This window comes from Polyodon spathula, chromosome 16 (genome assembly GCF_017654505.1).
Source record: "Polyodon spathula isolate WHYD16114869_AA chromosome 16, ASM1765450v1, whole genome shotgun sequence".
Lineage (NCBI taxonomy): Eukaryota > Metazoa > Chordata > Actinopteri > Acipenseriformes > Polyodontidae > Polyodon > Polyodon spathula.
The window spans coordinates 36089308-36115500 of record NC_054549.1 but is presented as its reverse complement, the minus strand read 5'-3'; the positions used below and the strand labels follow the sequence as shown (position 1 = coordinate 36115500).

The following is a 26193-nucleotide window of genomic DNA, read 5'->3' as shown; positions in this document are numbered from 1 at the left end:
ATGTTAAGAAAATGACAGAAAGCAGAATGATTAAACTGTGGACCCATTTAGTGATATACTGCATTGGGTAGACTTGCAGAATCCTGATTTAGAAGAGGGAACGTCATGGCAACCTTGCGATGTTTACACCCCCATCCCCACCTCCCCCCAATGGCAATTAATTCAGCACTTCAACAGACCAAAAGTAAATGGAGCAGAGAATGATGAATTATAGTCTTTAGTGACTGAAACACGGAAGCGTACAGTTTAAAAAGGACAAAAGTCTACTTACTGAGATTCAAGGATAACAGAAGGAACAAGTAAATGGGACGGAACGTACGATACACCAACACAGAGTAATCACTGAAGCCACATCTCCACCATGAAACCAGTGTGTAAAACTCAATCTCAGGTCGTTTCAATATCAAACCGAGGCTGCAGCCCGTTCCATCTGCAAACTAGCAATCCAATCTGCAACCGGACATTGCACACAAGTCAAAGACCACCTAGATGTTCAGCGTCACATTTTGTTTTTATAATTGCCATTTGTAAATTAATTCACGGCTCTGCAATGTATAATATATTCACAGCTTTTGTATTTTCTGCAGTCAGAAACTTCCACCCCCATCGAGATTGCAATCCAAACTACGGTGACAGAGTCCCAACTGAAATCCATTTTTAACCTCCATCTGCTGAGGATGGAAGTTATTTGAAATCACTGTCACGTCATTCCCAGTGGCATTTAACATTTAGGCCCTTTAGAAGACAATATCCGTTAAGTATTTTGCATTACAAAAGAAAAAGAAAAAAAAAAACACATTACACTGTTTCAAAATAAGAGAAATATCCAGTGTATGACAACCACATTTTGTCTTTCCATTTCCCTTAATTTGCACAAATAATTTCCATAAAGACATTACATTTTTCTTATTCAGTGGACATCATCATTTGTGTTAACTACAGTATTTGCATTTTGCTCAGTTGAATCGTAAAGGTGAAGGAAGGACAGCTTTTCTTGTTTTGAAATCAACACATTAATGCACAGATTTATTTAATACATGCTGATAAATACTTCTTAAAAGGCAGTTCAGAGTATGAGTGGCAGCTCCCCCTCTGGGACCTGTGCTAGTGCTGTTAGTGCAAAGCAAGAGGTAAGAAAATAGTTTTTGTTTCTTTTTACCTTATTTAACACTCATTTAACTTCAGCATAAAGAACGTTTCTGTTGGTCGAAGTTCTCCGGCTTTTAAAACCTTGACACAATGACACTAAAGCATGAGGAAAGACTGGTAGCCAGCAGTGACCCAGATAAGCATGGCAACAAAACAGAAGGATCACTCCGCGTGTAAAGCTGTGATGAATGGGGATGCCACTGTTTGATGCAAACCATACTCCATTGACAACGTACAATGTTAAACGTGAACTGTCTTTACAAAGCTTCACTGCCATTCAAAGCAAAACAGAGAAACAGCTAATTACAGGATGAAAAGTGGAAGTGCAGTTGATGTTTGGTAATACTGCCTGGCTATACACTCCACATTTTCAAACCATTTTTTGACATACATGAATATGAATACACGATGGAGTAAGATTTGAATCAAAAGTTTACCTGCTGGGCCTGAGGGAGCTAAAGAAAAGGATTACAAACAAGGAGAAGAAGAATTATCAACCAAATTTCAAACCACACTGAAAATCTGGAAGCTAATGATGTTCTACTGTATTACGGTAAACTGCTGTTGAAGGTTTTTTTTGTATTTTTTTTGTATTTTAATAGCATATATGGAACCAAAGGAAAAATGTTTCAAGCAGATATATACAATACCGGCACAAATTATGGCAACAACAAATTATTAAAATCCTTAGCATATTTTAAAAGAGGAGACAATTATCTATTCAGGGATAGCAAGATATCACCATGTAACAATTTATTTAGAAGTGAGTAGTTTTTCGATATTTACGATTATACTGTAAATACAGTATAATCGTAAATCTTTTAAAAAACTACTCACTTCTAAATCTTTTGTAGTCATTTTCGTATAACTTTAGTATAAATACATGTTAATTTGGATTCATATGTTGTTTTTTTCTGACTTTATGTGAACGAAAAGACACACATTTGCCCGTTTTTCCATTGGAAATAGTGACATTTTGAAATATCACTGTCCTGGTCACAAAAGCAAAGTTTGTGGGGAATAATAGCCATTTTCTATACTTTTGAGGCATAAGCAATTAGGGAATAACACTTACTACCCAGGAACAAAAATTGCGTTACATAGTGTATTTAGTGAGCAAGTAGTCCGAGTGAAGTTATCCAGCAACAAACTCCCCATCCCCAGCTGTGCTGCTTCCCTAGCAAAAGGAGAACATTTTGGGGTATCATTCTACTTGTGAGATGCCTTACTTTTTAAAATATTTACCATATTTTTAAAGAGGAGACAATTATCTACTCAGAGATAGCAGGGTAGTTAATAAATAAAGGGTCTGATTGAGGAAGAATGGGCAATGAAATTGCCACCCCTGCTGTAAATCATTTCTTGTTGCCATAATTTTTCCGGTACTGTATGTTATAACAAAAAACCCATTTAGTTTAGGAGTTTCAAATGATTGCAGACTGGTTACACTAAATAAGAATTAGCTAACGCCAATTAATACAATGACTATATATATACACTATACAGCATATACATAAATAATGAACATTGCAGTACTGGTAATTAATAAAGCTAAATTGATGAATGACTAATTACAGCTTCAGTGAGCAATATAACAACATCCATGTAGAATTACTCAAGTTTAACGTGAAACAGCCAAACTAAAGTGACCGATTATGTTATAAATGTCAAAAAAAATAACATCCATTTTTTAAATGCCAATTGGGTACAGCAAATGTGTTAGCCTAGGTTTCTAATGATATTCAACACTTCATGCAAATCTATTCTATTGGCCTTGTACAGCATTGCGTTATTTATTTTATCATTTTGGTACAGTGTATCCCTTCAACTGAATTAAAAATACAATGTAAAAGTAGGCCAACACCTGACATTACAAAATTGCACCATTTAGTGAAACCATGGCAACCACTAGATACCCTTTGGCCTCAAGGCATCATGTGGGATACACACTGTACAACCATCTAAAGATTAGTGTGTTATGAAAATATTTACATCCATTATTATTATTATTATTATTTATTATTATTATTATTATTATTATTATTATTATTAATAATAATAATACAAAGTATTACAAATCAAAACATAATTTGTACTCACTTTTGTAAAAAAAGCAAATGCAGCATTAACAAATTTGCAAATGTATTATTTTGAAAGACAATAAAGAAGTGAGCAATCAGAAAGTTACTTATCTACATATACTTATCTCAAGTAACATGCCAAATTTGTGGAAGAAGCTTTTTTTTTTTTTTTTTTTTTTTTTTTTTTTATATAAACCCGTTACAGAATAACAGGGGCCTCTTGGCCTGCAGCAAACAATGAAAGCTCTTAAATTCTCTTGCGTTGCAGCACATTATAAATGCAGACTTCAAATAAAGTCAGCATGCCTTCACAATGGGAGGGAGCAGGAGTGATACATTGTTCTTATGTAAAAATGTTATTCTTCAAAAAGAAGGGTGGCTTCTTTAAGGTTATATAGTATCACAAGCCTCCTTGGGATGCCTTCAGAACAAGTGATGGTTCGACCGCTCCCAGAAAACAAGGTTTTTGTTATTGGCTAATGCTTTTCAGAGGAAGTAAACAGAAATGACAGGAAATCGATGGAGCCACAGCACGATAGAGACTGTTACGACCTCCCTGTGTTCTCAAAAAGTCCAGTCACAAACAGCACCAACACAGCAGTGCTCCTGGTGTTCCCACACCTTCATCAGTCTCAAGTCATGTTTTTAGATTTTATTTTTCTTCGCAGCCCAGCGTGTGGTTCTCTAAGTAATTGGTCGCATGAGCTCAGCTTCCGCATCTCTGCTCGAAAAAAATCAATTCTTTAAATGTGCCCATAAAAAACGAGGGCAAAGCCACTGCTCAATCCCTATGTCACTTATTTGCACGTTAAATAATGATATGGTACAAGCAACTTAAAGCTATAGTAACACAACGTATTTTCTTGACACATTTTTGAGACCCACTAAATCTAATCCTGTAAGGTCAAAGTTAAGAATGCGGTAGGAAATTATTGGGGGAAGAAAATGTATTAGTTAAATTTATTGCAAATGAAAATTGCTATAAATATCTTGTCAAAAATAAAAAAAGGGGAAGTCTCATAACAATTCTGTTTTTAAATGTATTTAAATACAGAATTTCCCACTTGTCAATACATGCCTTTGCAACATGTTTATAGTATTTTGATAAAGACTTGGGGAAATGAAGCATTTCAATTTAAGTTTACAAAGCATTATGGGTATCTGAGATGCTACCATTAACCTAAACAGTTAACAGTAATGCACACTATTGCATGGATAGAACGCTTTCTTAATTTCATTATATCTGATTGCTTGGTGTTCCTTCAGTGCAGATTAGAGGAAAACATAATGTAGTCTCTGTTTGTCTTTGTTGATGCTTGTGGTTTATTTAATATCCAGAAATATAACTTGTTGACTTATGAGATGTGATTGGTTTTGCAGAGTCATTATTACTCCATGGCATTTTCCATTACGAGATGACAATCTCACAATTACCTTTAAAATATCCTCCATTGTGGCATTCAATTGTGCAGAATAATGTAACTATTTCAGAGTGGGGATAAAAGACTCAATTAAAAAAAAAAAAAATGGCATGCACCATAAACAAACAAACAAACCAGGAAAAGGAAACAAAATAAAACAGGGTTTCTATAATGTGTTGAAACACATTAACACAGATATGATCTACTTAGATGCAGAAGGGATATGCGAATGCCAGGCAGAGTAACATAAACGATCCAATATTTATACATTCAGCACTAAAGAAACTTTAACTCCGCACTCTAACATTTACATACCCAGACAAAATGCCAGCTTACTCGGTTACATTGTTTGGCATCCTGCATTACTGTGCTAGGAGAAAAGGAGAGCCTTTTCCACAAGTTTAAACACGCATGAAGTAAATCTTTAAACAGTTAGCTCTTATAACAAACTAATATTAGTGAAATCCTGACATCTTACAAGACAGTAACACCAGTGTACTTCTAACATTAAGACAAGCAAAGGGGTGTCTGAAGGCTGATAATTGCAGTACCTTCACAGTACAGGAATTCACTGTTTACTTCACTCTTAAACTACTAGAAATAAGGCCTGGGGCATTGGCTGCCACAGTGTGTGTGTCAAGACCATTATCTTCTGGACTCAACAGCCGTCTTAAAACAGGGTCTAGTCAGTTGATCCAAAACATTGATGGATCTAAATTCAGCAATTATTTATATGATTAAATCAGGGCCCTCTAAAAATGCATGGGGAATTCCTTTGGTGTGTGTTTGTATGTAAAACAACGTCGAATAACATCCGTATTTAGATCCGCTGTCATTTATTGTAGATCCATTTAATAGACCCTTTTAATAGATTTAACTAGACTAGGGTCATTCACATAAAAATGTGTAAGTCATGGAAAAAATATATAATTATTTGTTATCCAGATTTGCATCTTCAAGCCTTTAATGAAACACAGATACTAAGAGAAAAGACAACTCTGAATAGATAAGACTTGTTATCTTTAAATTCAGCCCAGTTTTCTTACTAGTTCTGTACCTGTAACACACACACACACACACAGACGTAAAAGCAAACTTGATATGAATTAGTAACATACATTAAAAATGTAGTTTGTTAATGCAAGACCACTAGCTCAAGCAGCTGAAACACTAACCAGATATTTGCATTTCTTTAAATCGGCTCAATCCTTTTTATTTCATTTCTGTTGAAACCGAACATCCATTTTACCCCTTTGAAAACGTCTCATTTCAAATAAACTCAGCTTAAAATACTGTGTGGAAACTGCGGCGCTGTCTATAATCCATGGCAGAGTGGCAATGGCTGTGGGGTGACACGTGTTGTGTCACAGTATGTTTCATATGCGTCTAACACTGCTACTAAATGCTCAGGGGGCTATTAAATGGAATGAACCCATCTGCTGAGAGAGGGGTCCAAGCAATGGGTTTTATCAGTGCCATACAATGCAGATGGCATCCCCCGTTCCACATCCCTGACAGCCACGTTCACTTTCCTGCTTAAAAGCCTCCTCAACACAATGGTTTGGTTACTGCGGCTTCAATTGCACTATTATTATGTAACAGTTTACCATGCATTGCACTCGCGTGGACAAGGTGACTGAAAATACATAACGGGTAACCTAAAGGTAATTCTGAACTGTTTCTCATGGCTTATGATTTTCCTTTCCACTATTCTTTTCCCCAGCCTTTGCTATACCCTTACAAAAGTTCCCTGTAGTAAAAGCAAAGCAACGTGTAATAAAGCACAGCGGAAGCATGGTAAAGTATAGGTAAGCTTTGCAAAGCACAGAGCAGTACAATAAAGCACATTAAAAAAACATGGCAAACCAGGTTAAACTATTGTAAATGTGGTAAACTTCTGTCCAATCTCTATACAGTACATTAATAGTAAATGGTCATTCTCTACAGTACATGCCTAGAACCGGTTTAATGCTTCATCAATCCTTTATTTAGCAGCCAAGTCAGTTGAGAACCAGTTCTCCTTTTCCACGCTGACCTAACCTTCACATGTTCAGACTGGAGCTGCTGCATGTATTCCTGATACTAAAAGCAAAGCTGGTGGCTTAGGGGGTAGTTTTTGTTGTATTTCTTTTTTATGTATTTGAAATTTATTTTTTTGTTTTCGTTTTTTTTTGTTTTTAAAGATAACACATGTTAATTTTAAAGTTACATGTTAAAGTGGGTTCCCAGTGATATTTATAAACCAGGCTGTCTGGACACCAACCACAAGACAAAACTGCTGTCCTATTATATATAATGTTAGATAACAAAGGGTACATGTTACAACATTTCTCTAAATAAGGTGGTTGGGTACATCAATTTCGCTTTTAATATTTTTCATAATTGGAACAGCATGGTTACCAGCACTGTTGAGTCACAAACCACACAATTTCACCCCCTCCCCACAAGGTATACTTTATACAAACTTTATTCACATTTTTTTTTTTTTTAATCAAAAATGAGCTAGTTAGCTAGAGCAAGTTAGAAACTGCAACAACATCTACAAATGCTGACAGATCCCATATTGCACCGACACGTTTTGTTTCAGAGAGCAGAAATAGAAACACTTACTGTACTATCAATGTATGCCTCTGTCCATATAGTGTCATGTTCCTGGTCGATGACTTTGGGCCTACTGAGGACATGGAGGTACTCCATCACATTTTCTTGCACGTCCGCTAATGTGGAGATCTGTGTGAAATATCCTGAAATGGAAATATTAACAGAAAATGTACTGTGCATCTACTGCATGTAGAACTGTCATTTCAAAGAGAACACGCTCATGTCTTGAAGGCCCTGAAACCACTTCCATTAGTAAATCTACACTCTTCAATGTGATTTATTCAAGCTGCGATACATGTCATCAGTTCAGTGCAGATTTACATGAGGCCTGGGTTCTTCAGGCCTGATATGTGATATACCTAAACCGAAGTGTAAGTATCCATCCCTACAAGCTTATTAGCAATGAGTTTTAAAGAGTTGTGCTGATGTATACATTTTGTTTTGGCTTTCACTGACACCCAGGATACTGTTAGTTTAAAATAACCCTCCCTCAGGATGTCAGGGCAGCAAAATATATATATATATATATATATATATATATATATATATATATATATATATATATATATATATATATATATATATATATATATATATATATATAAAATGTCCCAGCTGAAATTCCCCTGTGATCCATTTTCTAGGCAAGGACTTTGCTGTCCAGAATGCAGTCAGCTGGAAATGCAGCAAACTGCTTCCATCAGTACTGTGCATCCATGGGGAAAATCACAGCAAGGAAAATTGATTTTAGGGCCATTGACCTTAATGACAGCATTATGCTTCAGCCCACCCATGCTCAGCTTAAACTGTGGCACACTTATTCAGCCAATCCCCACATCATCCTTGCTCGCCCTTTACTGTTCTCCCAGAGTGTTGCTGTTAATTTCTCAGGTAAGGATCTGGGCTGAGCCGAGGGGGGAAGAAAATAAAGAGCCATTTATACCATGGGTGTAAGACTGAAGTAAAAAAAAATATATAATATTGCTACTGAGCTCCAATCTTCACCCCATAATAATAATAATAATAATAATAATAATAATAATAATAATAATAATACACACCTTATGTTTTTTATTATTGGACCAAATAAGATTATAAATTATTTTGCTCCCATTCAATCTCTGTATTTTAAGGGTACAACTACATTAAACAACACTAAAACATTTCAGGCTGTACATTTTATTACCCATTTAAGAGCAAACTAGAATAGTTGGAGCCAGTTTGCCTCAGTGATGCTTTGATGATGTACTTGCCATTGAAGTGCTAACAGGCTCTACCGCAAAGAATAACTGGGGTAGCGCAAGACCTTTGGTGTAGACATAGCACTGTGCATTATCAATACCACCAAACATTAGAATATTTAAACCATCTGCATTACAATATTTAATACCTCTTTAATACTGTACTGTATGTTTTGTACACTTGTCCGTTGCTGTTTCTGCCAAGTTACTGTTTATAAGGCTTAATGTCCTTTATCAAGCAAGGGGGGGGGGTCATTTCTGTTCATTTATATTGTAATTACTCAGCAAATACACATAATTACAATGTTATTAGAAATAGTTACAATGCACTCCATGTGTACATTTTTTTTTGCACCACAAATGGAAGTACACAACTGTATCAGAAAAGAGCCAGCTTTAGAGTTAGTTACATCTTGCAAAAAAGATACATATTAAGTATATTGTAACTATGCATAACAACATCGTAATTATGTGTCAGCACACAAGTAGTTACAAAGTATCTATTATGTAAATACACTGTAATTAGAGACACAATCCAAAGTGTTACCAAAATCTCTATACAATAATCATTGTTACAGAGATGACAGAAATTTCAGCTGCACCACCTCTTTGTCTTTTCTTCCACCAGTTGTATTTATGAATTAGTCAATTAAAATACAGACCTTTATTAGCACAGGCCATCCACTTAAGGTTATCGGCAAAGGCAGTCTCACGTCCAATTAAATAAGCAAATATGCGAACCTGAAAATAAGAAAAACAAAAACAAGACTTTAAATGGATCTTATTTAATGTGTCTTGACAGACTCATAGTTTATTACTAGTGTAAAACTGTCTTCACGAGTACAAGGCATTAGAAACTACAAGGCATTAAAATCAGCAATTATCCTTTTCTTCATTTGCTTTTATTATAACATGAACTTGACTTTTTTTATACTGATTTACTGTTACTATAATTTTTTTTTATTTATTTTTTTAATACTCTGTACTAATGGTTTAAAAACAACAGCATGTTTGTCTTTTATAGCAATGCACAGCATGTTTTTGGATCTTGTCTAACAATGCATTAAACTCCCAGAACCCACAAACCTCAGAGCAGAATCATTTTGCAGAATGAGGTTCCTTGTAAAATGTGTGCCGTACAATAATCTTTTATGTTCTGTAGAAAATAGCAATGCACTCAAAAAACAGCTGTTTTGTGTAGCAACACCTCTATATATAGTGGACCCAGAATTATTTATTTATTTATTTTTTGCAAAGGTTTCTCAATTATCACACTTGCAAAATCACTGATATAAGGAATTAAACTGCCCACAATTAAGTTTTAAGTACAATTTACTTCCTATATTAGTGAATGTGGAAGGGAGAAATCAAATAATTGGTAAGGACAAGCCACTGCAGAAAAAAAGGAGTTTAAAAAACAGATTTCTGCACACACAGCATTAGATGAGAGCAGAGAACTGACAGAAATACATTACTACCCTTTTCCTGTGCTACCTTAATAATGCACAGTCAACAAGGGGACCAGTCAGTAAGAGTTGTGGCTTTTAGCCCATTTTATGTGAAGTATGTGAATAATCAGCTAAAAAACTACATACCTAGTTTCAAAAAGAAACATAAAAAGAGAATAACAAAAAAAGAAACACAGAACACACAGGAAAGAAAACACATTACAGCTTTAAGTAATGTTATTCAAAACACATGGATCTAATGCATCAGAATTAGACACGGTCCGACAATTTAACTTTTAAAAAGGTTCCAAAATTGTTGTGTCGTCCCATCCCCCCCCACCCACTTTGCCTGTAAGAAAAAATATATATTTTGGGGTTATTTAAGCAATGGTTTTGAACGAGCCAGCAGAAAGGTCAATATTGCATGCAGTACCTCCGCCTTCCACTGCAGACATGTTATTGCATATCTGAAACCTTCCTTCAAAAACCACATTAACCCCAAAAAACAAGTGGGATTTTTTTTATTTTTTTTTTAAACATCCATCAAAAGATAGCTGGCATACCGTTATGCCAAAACAAAATAGAAACTGTAAAAGGAACAGCTTTTATCTCTTCAGAGTACACTCGCACAAATTTGACTAAACCTCTTTGTTTTATGAACAATATTAGTGGTAACACTTTTATTGTGCTGAGTATGTTTTGCAAATAAGTACAAGAAAATAACCAAAAGGACCAGTGATAATATTCCTAGTGCTAATAAGATTTTAATAGCGGTTATAACCCTTAAAAAATCAACAGTCAGGGTTGTTTATCCCTAGTTTAAAAGAAAAACAAACAAATAAAATGGGGACAGTTCAATTTTGCGTTTTATCGCAAATGCTCCTATGTGACTACTGTATAATGGAAATGGAAAATTAACTGAATTTGAAATGTGGAAAATGATGCTGTAAACTAAAGCAGCTTTAATTATAAGGTTCTGCAAATGAAAACTAATGTTATGGTGATTATAGTCTGATTCAGATATGATTTTAATTCACAAACCTTTGGTGCAGAAAAACCACAGTACCCATCCACATTCCAGGTTAAAAAAGCCCTTCTTTTCTTTAAAAAGAAGCTCAACCATCTATATGTTTAGACAGGATGGACGGATCCCAAAACACCACAGTACAAGTAGAAGGATAAACATCTTTTTTTTTTTAAGGCGTGTGTGGAAAAACATCCCATTTCTGATACTGTGGAATATATAACTCATACAGTTGGTGAAAATAGAAGTGATTTACGTGTTTGTATAGCTGTATCCCTTGGAGATATCAGTATTAAATTCCATGATACTAAATACTATTTTAGAAATATAACTACAGAACTAAACAGCTGTTGCTAACAGCTACCACATTATGCTCTGCAGCATATTAACAGAGAACCAAGTACATACATTGCAATCTCGTAACCAAATATGCTTTTACATCTTTCTTTGTTAACATCCTTGCAATATGTACATATTCCTGCAGTTAAATAAAGAAGGGAGAAATATTTAATAGACAACGCTAATTAGCTCCAAACTGCCTGCAAATTAATTAGAAAAAAAGAGACTCTGGAGGCTTCATATTAACCTGCATCAACATTTTGTTTCTAAGAGAGGAATTAGGGGTTCTAATTAGACTCTTCAAATTGCAAATTCTAGAATGTGCATAACTAGCTTATTAAAAGCGCAGCCCCTCTTGGGAAAGGGGACAATTGCTTCTGCCTCAGTTTTGCATCCCTTTGTAGCACACCATCCGGAACACTCCTGTTGTCCGAATCCAAGGTAATGATTTTGCCAAATGAATAAGAGCTTGTGCTGTTCCAGCTGCTTCTCCTGACACAAGGGAAACCAAAGCTGCCAAACACAGTGCTGAGTAACCCAGATGTTGCTGGGAATGCGCTTGGAGGGGCACAGCTGCCGAGATGCCCATTTACATTTCAATATTCTCCAAAATCCCCTCAAGAGAAGAAGCTGAACTGTTTTTATGCTTGAGATCTTTTATTTCTCTCTCTAAATTGCCACCTTATACTTTAGTGCACACTATGTAGTTTAAACAAGGAGAAGAATGTTAATGTCCACATTATCAACATGGACAAACGTTATGCATCTCTCCACTTGATATCATATGTTTTCTTGAAGTAAGTAGGGGTAAGGAATTGTATCATTTTTCCCTTCTTTGTAGTCCGTCCATACACTTTTTATCAAAATTAATAATACGAAATTAAGAACCATCAAAGCACATTCATTTCGCTAATTTACAAAAGAAATAGCCTTTGCTTACTGTTTGGATATTATTGTAATTAAATTTAAAGGAAAGGATGTTTATGTTGTACTGAATGAAAGAATGCATTAAACAGCAAAAAACAACAACAATAATAATAATTACAATAAACAAGGCCTGCAAACACTGGCATTAAACATCCTTCTATAATCAACCAGAGTGGGACTTGAAATAAAATGCGCATAATTCTGCTCAGTTGTTGATAGCAAAGGTGGTTGCACAGCACAATGGCTTGGTATATTGCTTCAGTGAAACAGCTAGCTGGTTCCCCTCAGTGGGAAGGAAGAACAGCAAATGACAGGGATCCTCAATGAATAGATGCTGACAGGGAGAGGACACAGCCGGCACAATGGTGTGCATCAGTGCTCAGGGGGAAGGACAAAGGGGAGAACAGGCTGGAACAGCAGGAACACATACCACTCTAAAAGAAGATCTATCAGTGTTTAGTTTCATAGACATTGGCTTAAATGTACATATATATATTGAAATATATATATATATATATATATATTATATATAAATATATATATATATAATATATATTATATATAATAATATATTTATAAATTTATTTGGTAAATAAACCATAGTTCAGCAGACTACTGAAGGACATGTGTGTGGATTTGCACATTAACGATTTTGATATGACAGAATAATCTAAAAGCATTTGGTAATCTGGATTCACTTTATGGTAGAAAACATGAAGGGCTTTCATAATTTATTTGAAATATGATGTATGTCATATCATTGAATACTGGTGAAAGAAACATGATGATTTTTTTGTAAAATTTTTTATTTTTATTTTTTATAAACAATCCTGGATATAATTTTTAAATTTTCAAAGCTATCAGGAAAACACTGTCACAAACCTACTGCTGCAGAAAAACGTCGTCAGCAAACAGTCCAAGAAAAAAAAACAGAACAAGGGACCGACAGCACGACTAATAAAGGTAATTACAATGATAAAAGCTCATAAACGGCTTCATTCGACATTGTCATTCACAGCGCTTGCTGCTATCGCTCAGGACGGCTACATGCAATGACCTTTGTCACGCTTGGGAAAACAAGCTTCCCCACTGCGCCTCCACTCTCACGGAGTGACCAGATGGGGCAGTTTTGCTTCATTATTCGTGTCTGTGAAGTGGAAACGCCAACAGAAGGATTCATTACTGTCACAAGCATCTCTGCAAAGCGCCCCTGATTTATTAGGGCATAAACTGCTGTTGAGACCATAATGAGACATAAGCGTTCTATAAAGCCTATGAACTCTGAAAGGGATACACACTGTCTCCAGGAGGAGATTTATCATCAGATGTAGCTGCTCAGTCAAATGCTTCGACAGGTTTATTAAATTAAACTCCAAAGGAGAGATATTCATTTTGTTAACACTCCCAGAGGGTGTTGAAATGAGGAATAATTGGGACACAAAGTGATTAAAATAAAAAGGCTCTGACAATCTCACAATTTTAAGAGGTTTTTCTTTAGTTACAGTATGTTTAGTATTTCTCTGTCTATTTTCCTTTATAAATATCATCTTTAGCTTTCACAAGCTTGACTAGATTTTAGGGCAAGGTCCCTAGTTAATAGGAGGTTTACTAGACATAATGTCCAGTCCACTGCAGTATTCTAGCAAACCGTAAAAATAAATAAATACATAAATCAAGCATGACAACATAAACAGTTCCATGGATAATGTTCTACCTTCTTACGGCACAATCAAGCAAGTCTCGTGTTCAGCCTCGCCAAATAATCTTTTAGCATGTTACTGAAGCCAGCTGCAATCGCTTACATCAGCTCTTAAAGTATGCAGCTCCACGCAAAGTCAGGAAAAAAAAACTTTCCATAGGTAACGCTGGCACACACAATAGCTGCAACAATAACGGCATACATGCTAAAGACACCCAACAACCCTCCAATTGAATTCCAACCATGCATTGGTTTAGCTGAGGCATTCAATTTGCTCCACACAGCCTCAGCACTTTTATAATGCTATTTCACGTTGTCCTGAAAGACAGGGGAATTGAAGGAGAAGGGTGAAAGTCAGGGTTGTGCTGCCTTTTCTTATTCAGGATGCTGTCGACGTTTATTAGACCATCTCTTTAATATGTTGTCATGCAGGTAAGGTCGTCCCCCACCCCAAGAGGAATTCAGAAACATGCTTCTGGGTTTAAGAGGCCCTGAGGAAAAGTATTTAATGGAAGGGGAGTTAAAAACAAATCGTCCCCATTGGGTATTTAAGCGGTTTAATCTGTATTCACATTTTCTCTTTTTTATTTCTTATTAATGTTTAAAACAATTTACGAGAAGACGGCAAACTTACCTTTCTGTCTGGCCAATTGTATTTTGCAAATACTGCATCGTAGGTGTCCACTGCGCCATCTGTGATCAGCATGATGGCCTGACTGCAGATACTTCCTTGACCGGTTCGATTATACTACAGACAGAAACAGAAAAGGAGGCCAAGCACAGAATGTTTTAGTGATGAAGCTTTCATCAGTTGCCGTGGGATACTGTTCAAGTTCACCTCGTTCTGATTTCCGCAACTGCACTGTAAGTCTGTTTAAACTTGCCCTACAATGTTACAATGCAAGAGGAAAACAAGAATCCAGAGACCTTCCACACCACGAGTCACAAGAGCAAGAAAAAACTTGCCAAAGTACTGTACACCCTGAAAAGTGACAATATAAAATTTTTGCAAATGAGGCAGCTATGAGTTTTGTCTTTTAATAATAATACACTTCATGCTCAGCAGTCCAGATTATTTGCACTCTATTTTATTATTTTACAAAATTAAAAGTTGTTCTGTAGTTAATACATTAATGAATATGTTAATAATTAACATCCCAGAGGTGACAATATAAATGTAATTAACCAGCCAATCATTCAATCAAATCAACCATTTAATTCATTATTATATAGATCATTAAATCAATGCATTCGTTATTATATAGATCCATGTATGTTGATAAAGTCAGCTAGCTCATAATATCTTATGCTAGAAAAATCAGACGACTCTTATTAATTTGTCTGTAGGCACCGTGGATCACAAACAAAAAAAAATGAATATGCATTCACTGGTGATCAGCACAAAACACTGAGCTTGTTGAAGAAAAACTGCTCTGTAGTTATTTACAATACAAATAGACAATACAAATACTAAGGTAAGTCTGTGGAAATAGACACTGCTGTTGGAGTGTGATAGGAATGGCAGTACCAGCACATTCTTTGAGGATAACTCGAGGGAGAAGGCCAAGACTATAACTTTAATATAAAGTGAGTATCATGCAGAACCAAATTGACTTTCAGCAGGTCTATAACCTTCACTTCCATAACCCTTTCAGAGTGAATACAGAGGACACCTCACAGGTCACAGGTAGAGAGAGAGAGCACAACGCAGAGTCGGTTTTATTGAGTTTGCCGTTTTAGCTCATGTTGAGATTGTTATGTGTACATGTCTGTATGTACAATGTTGATGGTTGATGTGTCTGACAGTTTGCTGGGATAATGTGTTTGTTAGGATTTGTATTATTGCTATCCTTTCCAGGTCTCTCTTATGAGAGACGTTTTAACTATGGGGTAAACCGCTGCAGCCTAAAGTGGTTGTGCTGCTCCAACATGAACCCATGAAAAAAAAAATCATCATTCTATTTGTGTCAAAAAAACCTGCCAAAACAGCAGGCAGATTTAAGACTACTAGAATAAGAAGCATGTCTGAGGTTGTTTAAAAAGCATGAGTATGTCTTTGTTGCAGTACACTATCTCTCTTTTGAAGCAGACAGGTTAATAATGGCCCAAGGTGAAATAATTCTAAGCGCTGCCACTGCAGTAGATGTGCCACCGGAAACCTGAGAGTCTCTTGCAGAACTGAGGGTCAATTCAAAAACCAGAAGCGCTCTCCAAATAAATATTCCTCAAATCCAAGCTTAACAGGGCAGAGGCTGGGCACAAAACGCAAGAAAGTGTCTTAACCACAGGGCAAAAGAGCCAGACTCGCCTGCAGTATTGGTTTTAGAGCTCCTAACCTCATCTTGCATCACGACAGGGGACATGACAGAATGGGTGACGGCTGCTGTCTACTACACAATGCTGGCTGTTACACAAGGGACCCCCACCCCACCACTTTATTTAGAAAGAAAAACAACAAACACATGGTAAGTGCCCAGTGCCCGCCACGTTAAAAAATAAACTTTAAGATAACAAGCGCAATTGGCCATTGGTGGTTAAAACATTTGTGCAGGTGCATTATTTGTTTGTTGTCTAAGGTCAATGGCCATTTAATCAATCAACCATTTCTAGTTTTCATTACAAAATGAAATTCATTTGCATCACATTATCTGATGTAGATCTTAGTGACTAAAATGTATATACAACCGAAGTGCCGAGATTCTCAGGCACATGTTTGTGAACTACAGTATGTTGATTTCTAATATCAGGGGGGGGGGGGGGGGGGGGGGGGGGGGGGGGGGTCCTGTTTATCCAAAACAGTTATGGAAGTATTAGCATCTCTGCAGTTAATAATGCAAGGGGGGGGGGGGGGTTAATCCCATTAAAATGGTATATAACCATTATACACTGGCATTATTAACATGAAATATCAACATTAACAATCAACATCCAAAATAATATTCTTAAAACATTTTCAGTCCTAAATAATATCTGATAAACCTTGGCCACTGGGATTTCACTCCCGGTGGACAGTATGATCAGTTGCATTTGCAAATAAATCATTAGCACATAAGAATTCTTAATATCTAATAACCACCTGAAATTCGCTCTCTCTATGAAGTAGCGAGGGCAATGGAAGTATTTTCCATGGTAATCTCAATGATAAGGATGTTATAATGAACTACAATAAAATGAGTCGTCTCGTGGCAATGAGGTTCCTGCGCAGCATGTCATTGACAGCCTTAGGAAGAGATTTAACATGCCTGGGTTTTGCTTTTAAAAAAAACAGACAGATTCCCCAGCACAAACCATCTGTACAAGCCCTGAAGGGAAGACAGAAGTTGGCTCTGGCACACAGAAAACCAGGCGAAATACCCAGGGCTGAATACAACAGGGAGCATGAAGACAGCTAAATGTTTTTATTTTGCAGTGTTGTCTCTTTGCAGAATACCAATATTTGTCATCTTACTTACTATACTGTAGATTCTACAAATGAGTAAATGTTGTGGATTTCTTTGCCAGTTTAAAGATTCTGGCAATATACTTGCAAGTCACTGAAAGGTGCTGCACGAAGCTCACTGATTAAAAAGAAGCTCCTTTTATACCCTTTGGGAGCTTTGAATCAATGGGGAAGGGTGGAAACCCATTGGGCTTAGTGTTGTAATACATGTGGCTGAAGTTTACCTACATCATTAAGAAGAGTGAAGGCCTCAGTCAAAGCAATGTTGAGCATCCCGATTCCTTTGGCAAAAAGCTTGTCAAGATGTTCTCTAAAATGCTGCATGGAAAAGATACAAAAGGTGCATTACAAAAATCTGAAATTATATCGTGCATTATAAATTGACAAAGGAAGGAACTGAAAAATGTAAATCGTTAATTGCCTGAAAATCTAAATGAACAATCCCATTGTACTCGGGTCAACAGAAAGAGGAAATTAAATATTAGTATGTAAAAGGAGATAATTACATTAACATTTGAGTAAACAACCCTATTAAATTCAATATAAAACAAAATCAATACATTAAAACCCACATCCTGAAATAGTGGAATCTGAACAACACATCGCACAATCCTGTTTGTTTTTCATTTCATTATTTTACAAGTAAAATTGGGCAAAGGTCAACCCTTCAAGAAGTTACAGAACATTCTTGTTTTTCGTTTAACACATGTAGGCTAGCTTTCTAAAAGAATTAATGTAGTTTAATGTTCATATTGACCCAGTAGGTCTGGTTTATGCTGCACAATTAAAAAATAAAGTGCTTATCTAAATAACCCTGAAAGTATTACAGAATATTGTCTTGATTTTTAAAACAGAATTTGATTTGATTTTATTACTATTTTTTATGACTATTATTGCTATTTATTCATTTATTTGTTAATAGGAAAATTCATACAGCCGGTACCAGCAGGATATTACACAGAAATTATGTGAAGTCAATTTCAACCCTTGTACTTAAACACTCTATAACTGTAAAATCAATTCAAAACAACAAGGCTTATTTGAACTACATCAGTTATCCAATCTATTTTGTAACCACGCTAGTATTTAGAAATAGTAACCTGTGCATATAGTGTATAAGAAGCCTTGGGTTGCATCCCTTGTACTGTATAATGTGCACCTCTTGTCATGTCAATAAGAAGCCTTGGGTTGCATCCCTTGTACTGTATAATGTGCACCTCTTGTCATGTTAATAAGAAGCGAGGACCACTTTTTTTATTGTACCAGTAGGTAAGTGGTTAATGGTTTGATTTCTGCAATGCTTGAGCAAATGCCTGGTGCCACTCCTGGTGGTACAGGCTGGCAGGAACATCCTACGTTTGTCAATGACTGTTCCTGGGACAGAAGACTGCACTGAGCTCCGGAGGGCAGTGCCATGTGACCCTGCTTCTCCACTCCTCTCAACCTCAATCTGATTGTTTCCAGGCAGGATCCAAAAGACGGATCCTGAATTTAGGTCCAAATTGCACAGTGAAAACAACACCATTCATGCCTGTGTAACCAGGTCTAGGTTGTGCCTCACCGAGCTGATCATCAGAACTAACAATTGATGTGTTTTTTGTTTTGTTTTTTGTGTGCAGCTGTTTGAAAAAAATCCTTTTGTATTGTGTATAGTGTTTAACTGTTCAGGTTCTTTGTTAAATAAAATATAAATAAGTTGAGAGGGGGGAGAGCCACTGATTTAAATGAGAACACAGTTCCCGTCATTGGCCTCCGCAATATTAAAACATTAAAAAAAAACGAAGGAAGGACGTTACCTAGGACGTTATGCCAGCATGCTACAAAGCCAACCTTGAGGGGGCTAGCTGCAAGCTCTAATGCACTTTACAGAAAGACACACAGATAAGCTGAAAACAAAGTAAAAGCAAGCCACAAAAGAACAAATCAGTGAACTGCTCGCTATCGTTCCCTATTAATGATGCAAACCAGAAATAAATAGCCTACAGCGCAGGCTTTTACACACTTGGTTTATATTTCTGTAGAAAGGATCCTAATGTCTGAACTATATTGGCTGCACAGGTAAGCCACCACCAATCTATAATGTACCAATGACTTTCTCTAGGGAGCTGGAAGTAAGGTAGCTTAATCCTTTACAAAGAGATTTTATGAAATAAACTAAAACATACCCCTTTGTTTTGTTATAATAAGGGTGCCAATACTAGGTACCTTCAACAGAAGGTGCTAGAACTTTGTGTGGGAATGGATTTAGCATAGCTCTCCCTCTGTTTAACAAGAAGCTCTGAGGTATTTTATCAGTTGAAATGACATGGTTTTATGCCTCCAGGCTTTACCATCAGCAGATGTTGTTCCGAAGAAATGGCTGAATTAATGACGCATTTCCCTGTGCCCCGTGCTTTTTACCTTCTATCTATTCCTTCTGATAGGAGCTGTCACGTCTGATCAAAGCAATAATTTTTCAGTACGCCTGCGTGCTGCACTGCTGATTCTGACTTCTGGGAAAAATTAAGTTCTGGATTAAGTGTCAACTCATTGTTGTTTTACATCATTAATATGTTATTCCTTTCTTGTAGTAAAGTACAACGTCGCATATCCAAGCCCTTGTGGACTGGGGTAGAGGCGGATTTGTGAACAAGTCAGATTTGCGAACAGCTATAGAAAAAGCATTTACACATCCATAAATTGGCTAGTGAACAAAAACAACATGCAACCTACTTTAAACATTGGGACATTTTTTGCTTTAAAAGTAAGCAAACGTAAAGAAAGATTAATTAGGCTACAAATGCACAGCGCTGTTATGCGGTTTGCTATCAGCCATCTCCACGCAAAGCTTAAAAAGAAAAAAAATTGTAAATGTACAGTAATCTACAACTGATGGCTTCTTTCTTAACTCCAGAAGTCCCTGCCTCCCTGGTTCTGCTTTCTTAATATCTCTGTCTCGGTACTTTGCGTTCTTCCTTGATATTGCCAACAGCCGATAAGCAGCTAAGTTTGAAGATTGCTTCGGCTATTTTAAACAAACAGTCGGTAAGCACCATGTTAATGAAGCTTGCTTTGTTTAATTCAAATGCATTTAAAACAACAACACACCGCCAATATCTGCAAGCGTGTACGCAATCATATAAACACATTGCACAAAAAAAGGCTTTCTCTACTGGTGTATTGAAAAGTCACTGCTAACGCAGCTGGGTGACACACGCACACAGCCTGCCTCTCTTAAAGGGGAAAAGACCAAAAGGCTGATTAATGTAACGCTTTCTTTCTGTTTCCATCGCGGAAACCAATGCCATTACTCTCGTAGCCTATTTTTAATATTTATTTATTTAGCGAGGTGGTTAATTGATCAGTGTGGTTATGTGACGGTCGGATATGCGATGTTCCACTGTGTATATCTGCAAACCGACAGTCCCTATTAACATAACTGAATTATAAATCACATTTTCTTGCCTGTTATATTGTAGCAATATCTCCATAAAACACAGTTGTGGTTTTCTTCTTCAAATTGGGTTTTTAAAAATCCCCAGAATATTTGGTTCATTTAAAAATGTAGCGTAATCTTTTTGGCAGTGTTGTTATTTTAATAAGTGCATGTCAAATATTAGAGCCTGTCAGCGCTACAGGCTAAAACAATTTCTTTAAATGCATTGTGTGAATGTAGATAACACTTCCAGGGTTTGCAAGCCAGCTCACCAGCATTTCTAAACCCTAATGAAGTGAAACTGTGAATCAATTTAATGCAACACATTGTTCCTTTAATTGCTTAACTACTTAAAAAGCAATACTGTTTTAACATTAGGTATCTCTAATTTTATATGTATTTACATAGTAGTTACTTAGTAAATACATGTGTACTTACACATAATTACAACATTATTATGCATAGTTACAAAGTACTTAATGTGCAATTTTTTTTTTTGCACAATATATGTAACTTCACAGTCGTTTTAGAAAAGGTAAGGGTTAGGTTTGAGTTAGAGTTAGGGCTATATCATGCAAAAAGATGTACACATTAAATACATTGCAACTATGCATACCAACATTGCAACACACATGTTTTTACAAAGTAACTACTATGTATATGCACAGTAATTAGAGACACAATGCAAAGTGTTACCGCATCTCCTTATATTTTCTGAGTCTGACACTCTCAGTAAATGCTAAAGAATGACCTAACGGAGTTTCATTAAGTGTGACATTGATACATACAGTAAGTTTAAGAACAACGTTTGCTGTATATACGGATGCAAGTAAAGAGGTTTTAACTTCAATAACCAGGTTCCAGTTTTACATTTGTACTTTCGTGAAAGCGTAATCTGGATTCAAAGATGGGTCTTCAAGGAGAAGCTGTTCTCTTGGTTTATCAGGCAGATGATCTTAATGAAAGCTCCGCTGAACAATGATTGCTCGCCTGCCTGGAGAACCCTTGACCTTACAGTGATGCATGCTGGGAGAATAGGTTTTCAGTGTGGTTCACATTTTAGTACGTTTATTTTGACCCACAAAGAAGTATTTTATTACACAGATTTTTTGTTTTGGGTTTTTTTTTGTTGTTGTTAATTAGAAGTGCATTGGACTTTTCATCTTGACAACTGGTAGTGGGTAATGAAAACCAGTTTGGCAAGATGCCAGGTTCTTTATCAACAAACAACAAAAAAGGCAATAACATGCAGTACTTGCAGATAAATGCAGTGCTTGTACAGCTGATTAATAGAGGGTGGCTGCTCAACAAAAGCTACCTTTCTTTGGCTGTTTGGACAACATTTGTCATTATTAATGTCTTCCTCAGGGCAATATTATGTTCACGAGGAATCGTTGCAGAAATGCTGCATTCTGCCATTTTTAGCCCAAAAAATGAAGCCCTCCTTTATGCAACTCCCTGTGTGGTGCTCCTAGAATATGTTCCCATTCATTAAGAAGCAACACTTCTATTGGTGCTACTTTTACAGTAGTTCCGGCTTTTAAAATGGCTTTGGGCATCTGTATTGCAGCAAGCATGGAATACAAAGAAGGGTAGGGAGTCCCCTTTTGAAGTTTGTCAAATTTGAAGGTTTTATTGTGATCTTTGTACTGTAGGTCTGGCTGGAACATCAATGCTCCACTGCTTACATGAACATATAATAAAATATAACAAAGCGGTTTACAAGACACGAGACTAGGCTGTGTGAACAATGCATCAGCTGCAGAGTCACTTGCAACAACGTCTCACCCAAAAGACAGAGCACAAGGAGGTTAAGTGACTAGCTCAGGGTCACACAGTGAGTCAGTGGCTGAGCTGGGATTTGAACCCGGGACCTCCTGGTTACATGCTCGTTTCTTTAACCACTGGACCACACAGCCTTAAAGTAACATGTACGCATGTGTGCAAGATGAGATTAATTCAGAAGGAATGATAAGATAGTGAAAATGAATGAGTAGCAAATGGGTTAGAGACAGAGTAAAAAGACAGCATTTGTTACATCTGCTTGCTCCCAAGTTTACTAGTTATATTACTTACTGCATTGATAACCCTAATGGCAGCTGAATATCTTACTATTGTTAAGCCGAGTTTAGCAAAGTGTATTTTGATGTAATGACTCTTCTTATGCTGCCTTTGAAAGCCATAGCCCATAATTTATAATGTTGAATATTACTAGCTGTAAAGGGGCACTTCTACTAGCCAATGTGTAGAACCACATCGCTTCTTTGTAGCCATGATGATACTTTACTAATGAGAAATGACTGGGTTGGAACTCACATCTTTGTTGGTTCTGTCAGCTTGTACCAATGTTCCATTTAAGCACGGCTCAACGTAATGGAGTTCTTCATTGTACTGTGGATAAAATCAAAAGTTTAAGATAATGATGAATAGAAATGCACTAGCTTAGTCTGAATAGAACACAAGGTAACACTGTGTGACTATCAATGTGATTCAAAAATATGACTAAAAAGATTTATATATGTAGTTGTGGAAACAACACGAATGTGAACTGAAGGTGTGGTCAAGTGAAAGCCAATGTGCCGTGATTTTAAACATTCTATTGCCTGAAGCTAGCATCTTTATAATTCCCAGGTTGGAAACTCAGTTGATTGCTCCTCAATCAGTTACTTTTTTATCGTGTTTTATACATTGGTTTTCTGAAAACTGCAGGCAGTTACAGACACAGGAAGTTTTAGGCCGGAGAGTGGGCGTGACCAATTAACAATGGAGTAACAATGAAGTTTCCTAATTTACTTTCTGACAGCTTTCTGCCTGCTGCAGTGATCCAACTTGAAAGACAAAACAGCGACTGAGGCAGAGCACAGTTAAAAGTATATTAAATGTGAAATGGCAGAGCTGAACCAGAGAGCCGGCGAGCATTATTACACCAGCCCTGTGATATAAACAGAATGAGACACAGTTCCTCTTATTACAGAGAACACATGAGATAGCATGCTTAATAGCAAGTATGACTCCGATAACACAATATGAGCAGAGAATGTTTGGGGTTTTGACAAATAGAGAAAAATTACACTACAGTGTGCTGCCTGGGTTTGTGACCACAGCAATGAACTGGAATATGTAATGTGCCTGATAAGGGGAAAACAAATTATTGTTCCCGAAATACAATGAGCTTTTGTCTCTCAAACAAACAAAGCGACATATCATTTTGATCCAAATGATACCATTTCTGCTGTGGAACTGGGGAGCAAGGGTAATTAAAAAATGACACTATGAAAATATGAAGAATAAACTAACGAGGTGGCCATACGTTTCATGATTGTAACATAGTATTTATTTTTTTATTTATTTTTTTGTAATTTGGAAATAAAAAAGGATCTGGAGTTATCATCTCCAGTTTTTACAGCATTATTGCATTTCACCAGCCAGTTGAACCCATACCACCACACAGTGTTGTCTGCCGTAATCAAAATTGTTGGAATCTATTTGGTTAATGCATTAAATGAATTGAACAATCATTTTGTTCATTTTCTGCATGGCTTACACCACTGTGCTGGAGCATATTTCTGATTTCAGAGTTAAATAGAATCAGTGGCCTGCTTTTTTCAGATAATATTGTTAATTTAATGCATGACTAGGAATTATGCTTCAAAGAAAATTAGAAAACGAAAACGATGCCCATTTTCACAAGCTTTATATTCTGTTGTTTTATATATATATATATATATATATATATATTAGTGTGTGTGTGTGTGTGTGTGTGTGTGTGTGTGTGTATATATATACATATATATATATATATATATATATATATATATATATATATATATATATATATATATATATATATATATATATATATTCCTGGACAGCTGTGGACATATCATTAATGCAGTTAAAATATCTATTCAAAATACTGGTATGAAAATGTATTCCATTGCCTCCATTTGCCACAAACAGCACTATAATCATACCACTAAAATATAGTATTGGTACTAACAAAATGAGTACTATGTACTGTCATTTTATATAATCAAATATTAAAGGGTAGTTTCAGTAAAAAGCATTGAATTACTGCATTATAGGCTGCTGAGTGATACAACTTAAGTTTGGATCTCAATACCACAGTTTTTTCTATACAATTAAAATGATTCATTTAGATTTATTATAAATACAGGAATATGCTGGATATTTACAAACAGCTTTAGACTTAACAGTTCATTATTAAATTCAGATCTGATGACAATGACATACAATAGATACCCCTGGATCATTTGATAAAAACTGGGTTGTAATTCAAAAAAGATTTAAAGAATTACTAATATGCTCTGAAAAGTTAAGCAGTAAATCAATTCCATCCAAAAGCAGCAATCATTTCAGCTAGTGTCTTCTTTGGTGTACTCCACACTGAAGAATGCTTATTTGCTTGTTTCTAATACATTTTATACTAGAGTTTGGATTGAGCATTTTGAAGTTGCTGATAAAGAACCCAAAGCTGCACTTCCTTACAAAGCTTGGTCAATGAGCCACAGCCCTTTTCCTTGCAGAGACTGACAGCTTTGCCAAAGTGTAGATTCATATAGCGATTTTGTGATGGACTGCATGCCATCCACTGAGGGTTACATTGAGGGGACCAATCTCATTTCAATTATGACCTGGCAGCGCCAGATTTGAACTCAGGTCTCCAGAGGTAAAATAAATAAATAAATAAATAAATACAAATAGTGCGTTAACTTATATGCCTGCTTCATCATCATTTCTGCGTAGATTTCAGTTTACTTAAGAAGTCAGTTAAAAAGCTATTCACAGTGGACCAGCTCAGAATATCTTGGATCTATTTGAAATACAGTAACACTCTGTGAAATGCCCAGTCATTCCCATCCCCAAATTTAACAGCAAACCACAGTAAATTAAATATAATTTTGATATTTTAATTAAAGGGATAATATTGATATAGTTTCAGATTTTAGTTACTTAGGAATAATAATGGATTCCAAATTAACATTCAAAAAACACATTCAGAAGGAGTTAAAAACTATGAGCTTGAATCTGTCAGATTTTAGGTTTATTAGAAATAATCTATCCACTAATACTGCTAAATTATATTTGCAATCTATGATTTTATCCCAGTTATCATACTATATAAGCACTTGGTCATAAGCTGGGAAATCTGCCATTCAGCCAATGCACTGTCTGTATAAACAAAGATTAAACATTCTAGATAAAGAAAAAACAATGAGATTCCACCATTGCAGTGCTCTCAAAAAACACAAAGTACTAAAGTTTTGATAATACTATTCTTATGGAGTTCTGGTTTTTAAGTCTCTCCCCTGTTGATGGAATTTATAAAACTCCATTCAGATTATAATAACAGAATTACCAAGGCAGCTGTTATAGGGGACTTCATGG

General features: G+C 36.1%; 1 protein-coding gene across 1 annotated transcript in view; it reads right to left on the bottom strand.

The window, feature by feature from the left end:
* Nucleotides 1-26193, bottom strand: part of LOC121329136 (voltage-dependent calcium channel subunit alpha-2/delta-3-like) — a 141985-nt gene that overhangs the window by 47128 nt on the left and 68664 nt on the right. The window contains exons 9-14 of the mRNA XM_041274516.1: nucleotides 23101-23175; nucleotides 17598-17687; nucleotides 14565-14678; nucleotides 9156-9234; nucleotides 7262-7395; nucleotides 1587-1604 (exon numbers count right to left, since the gene is read on the bottom strand). Of these exons, the coding sequence (XP_041130450.1) occupies nucleotides 1587-1604; nucleotides 7262-7395; nucleotides 9156-9234; nucleotides 14565-14678; nucleotides 17598-17687; nucleotides 23101-23175 (510 nt within the window). The remainder of the gene's footprint in view (nucleotides 1-1586; nucleotides 1605-7261; nucleotides 7396-9155; nucleotides 9235-14564; nucleotides 14679-17597; nucleotides 17688-23100; nucleotides 23176-26193) is intronic.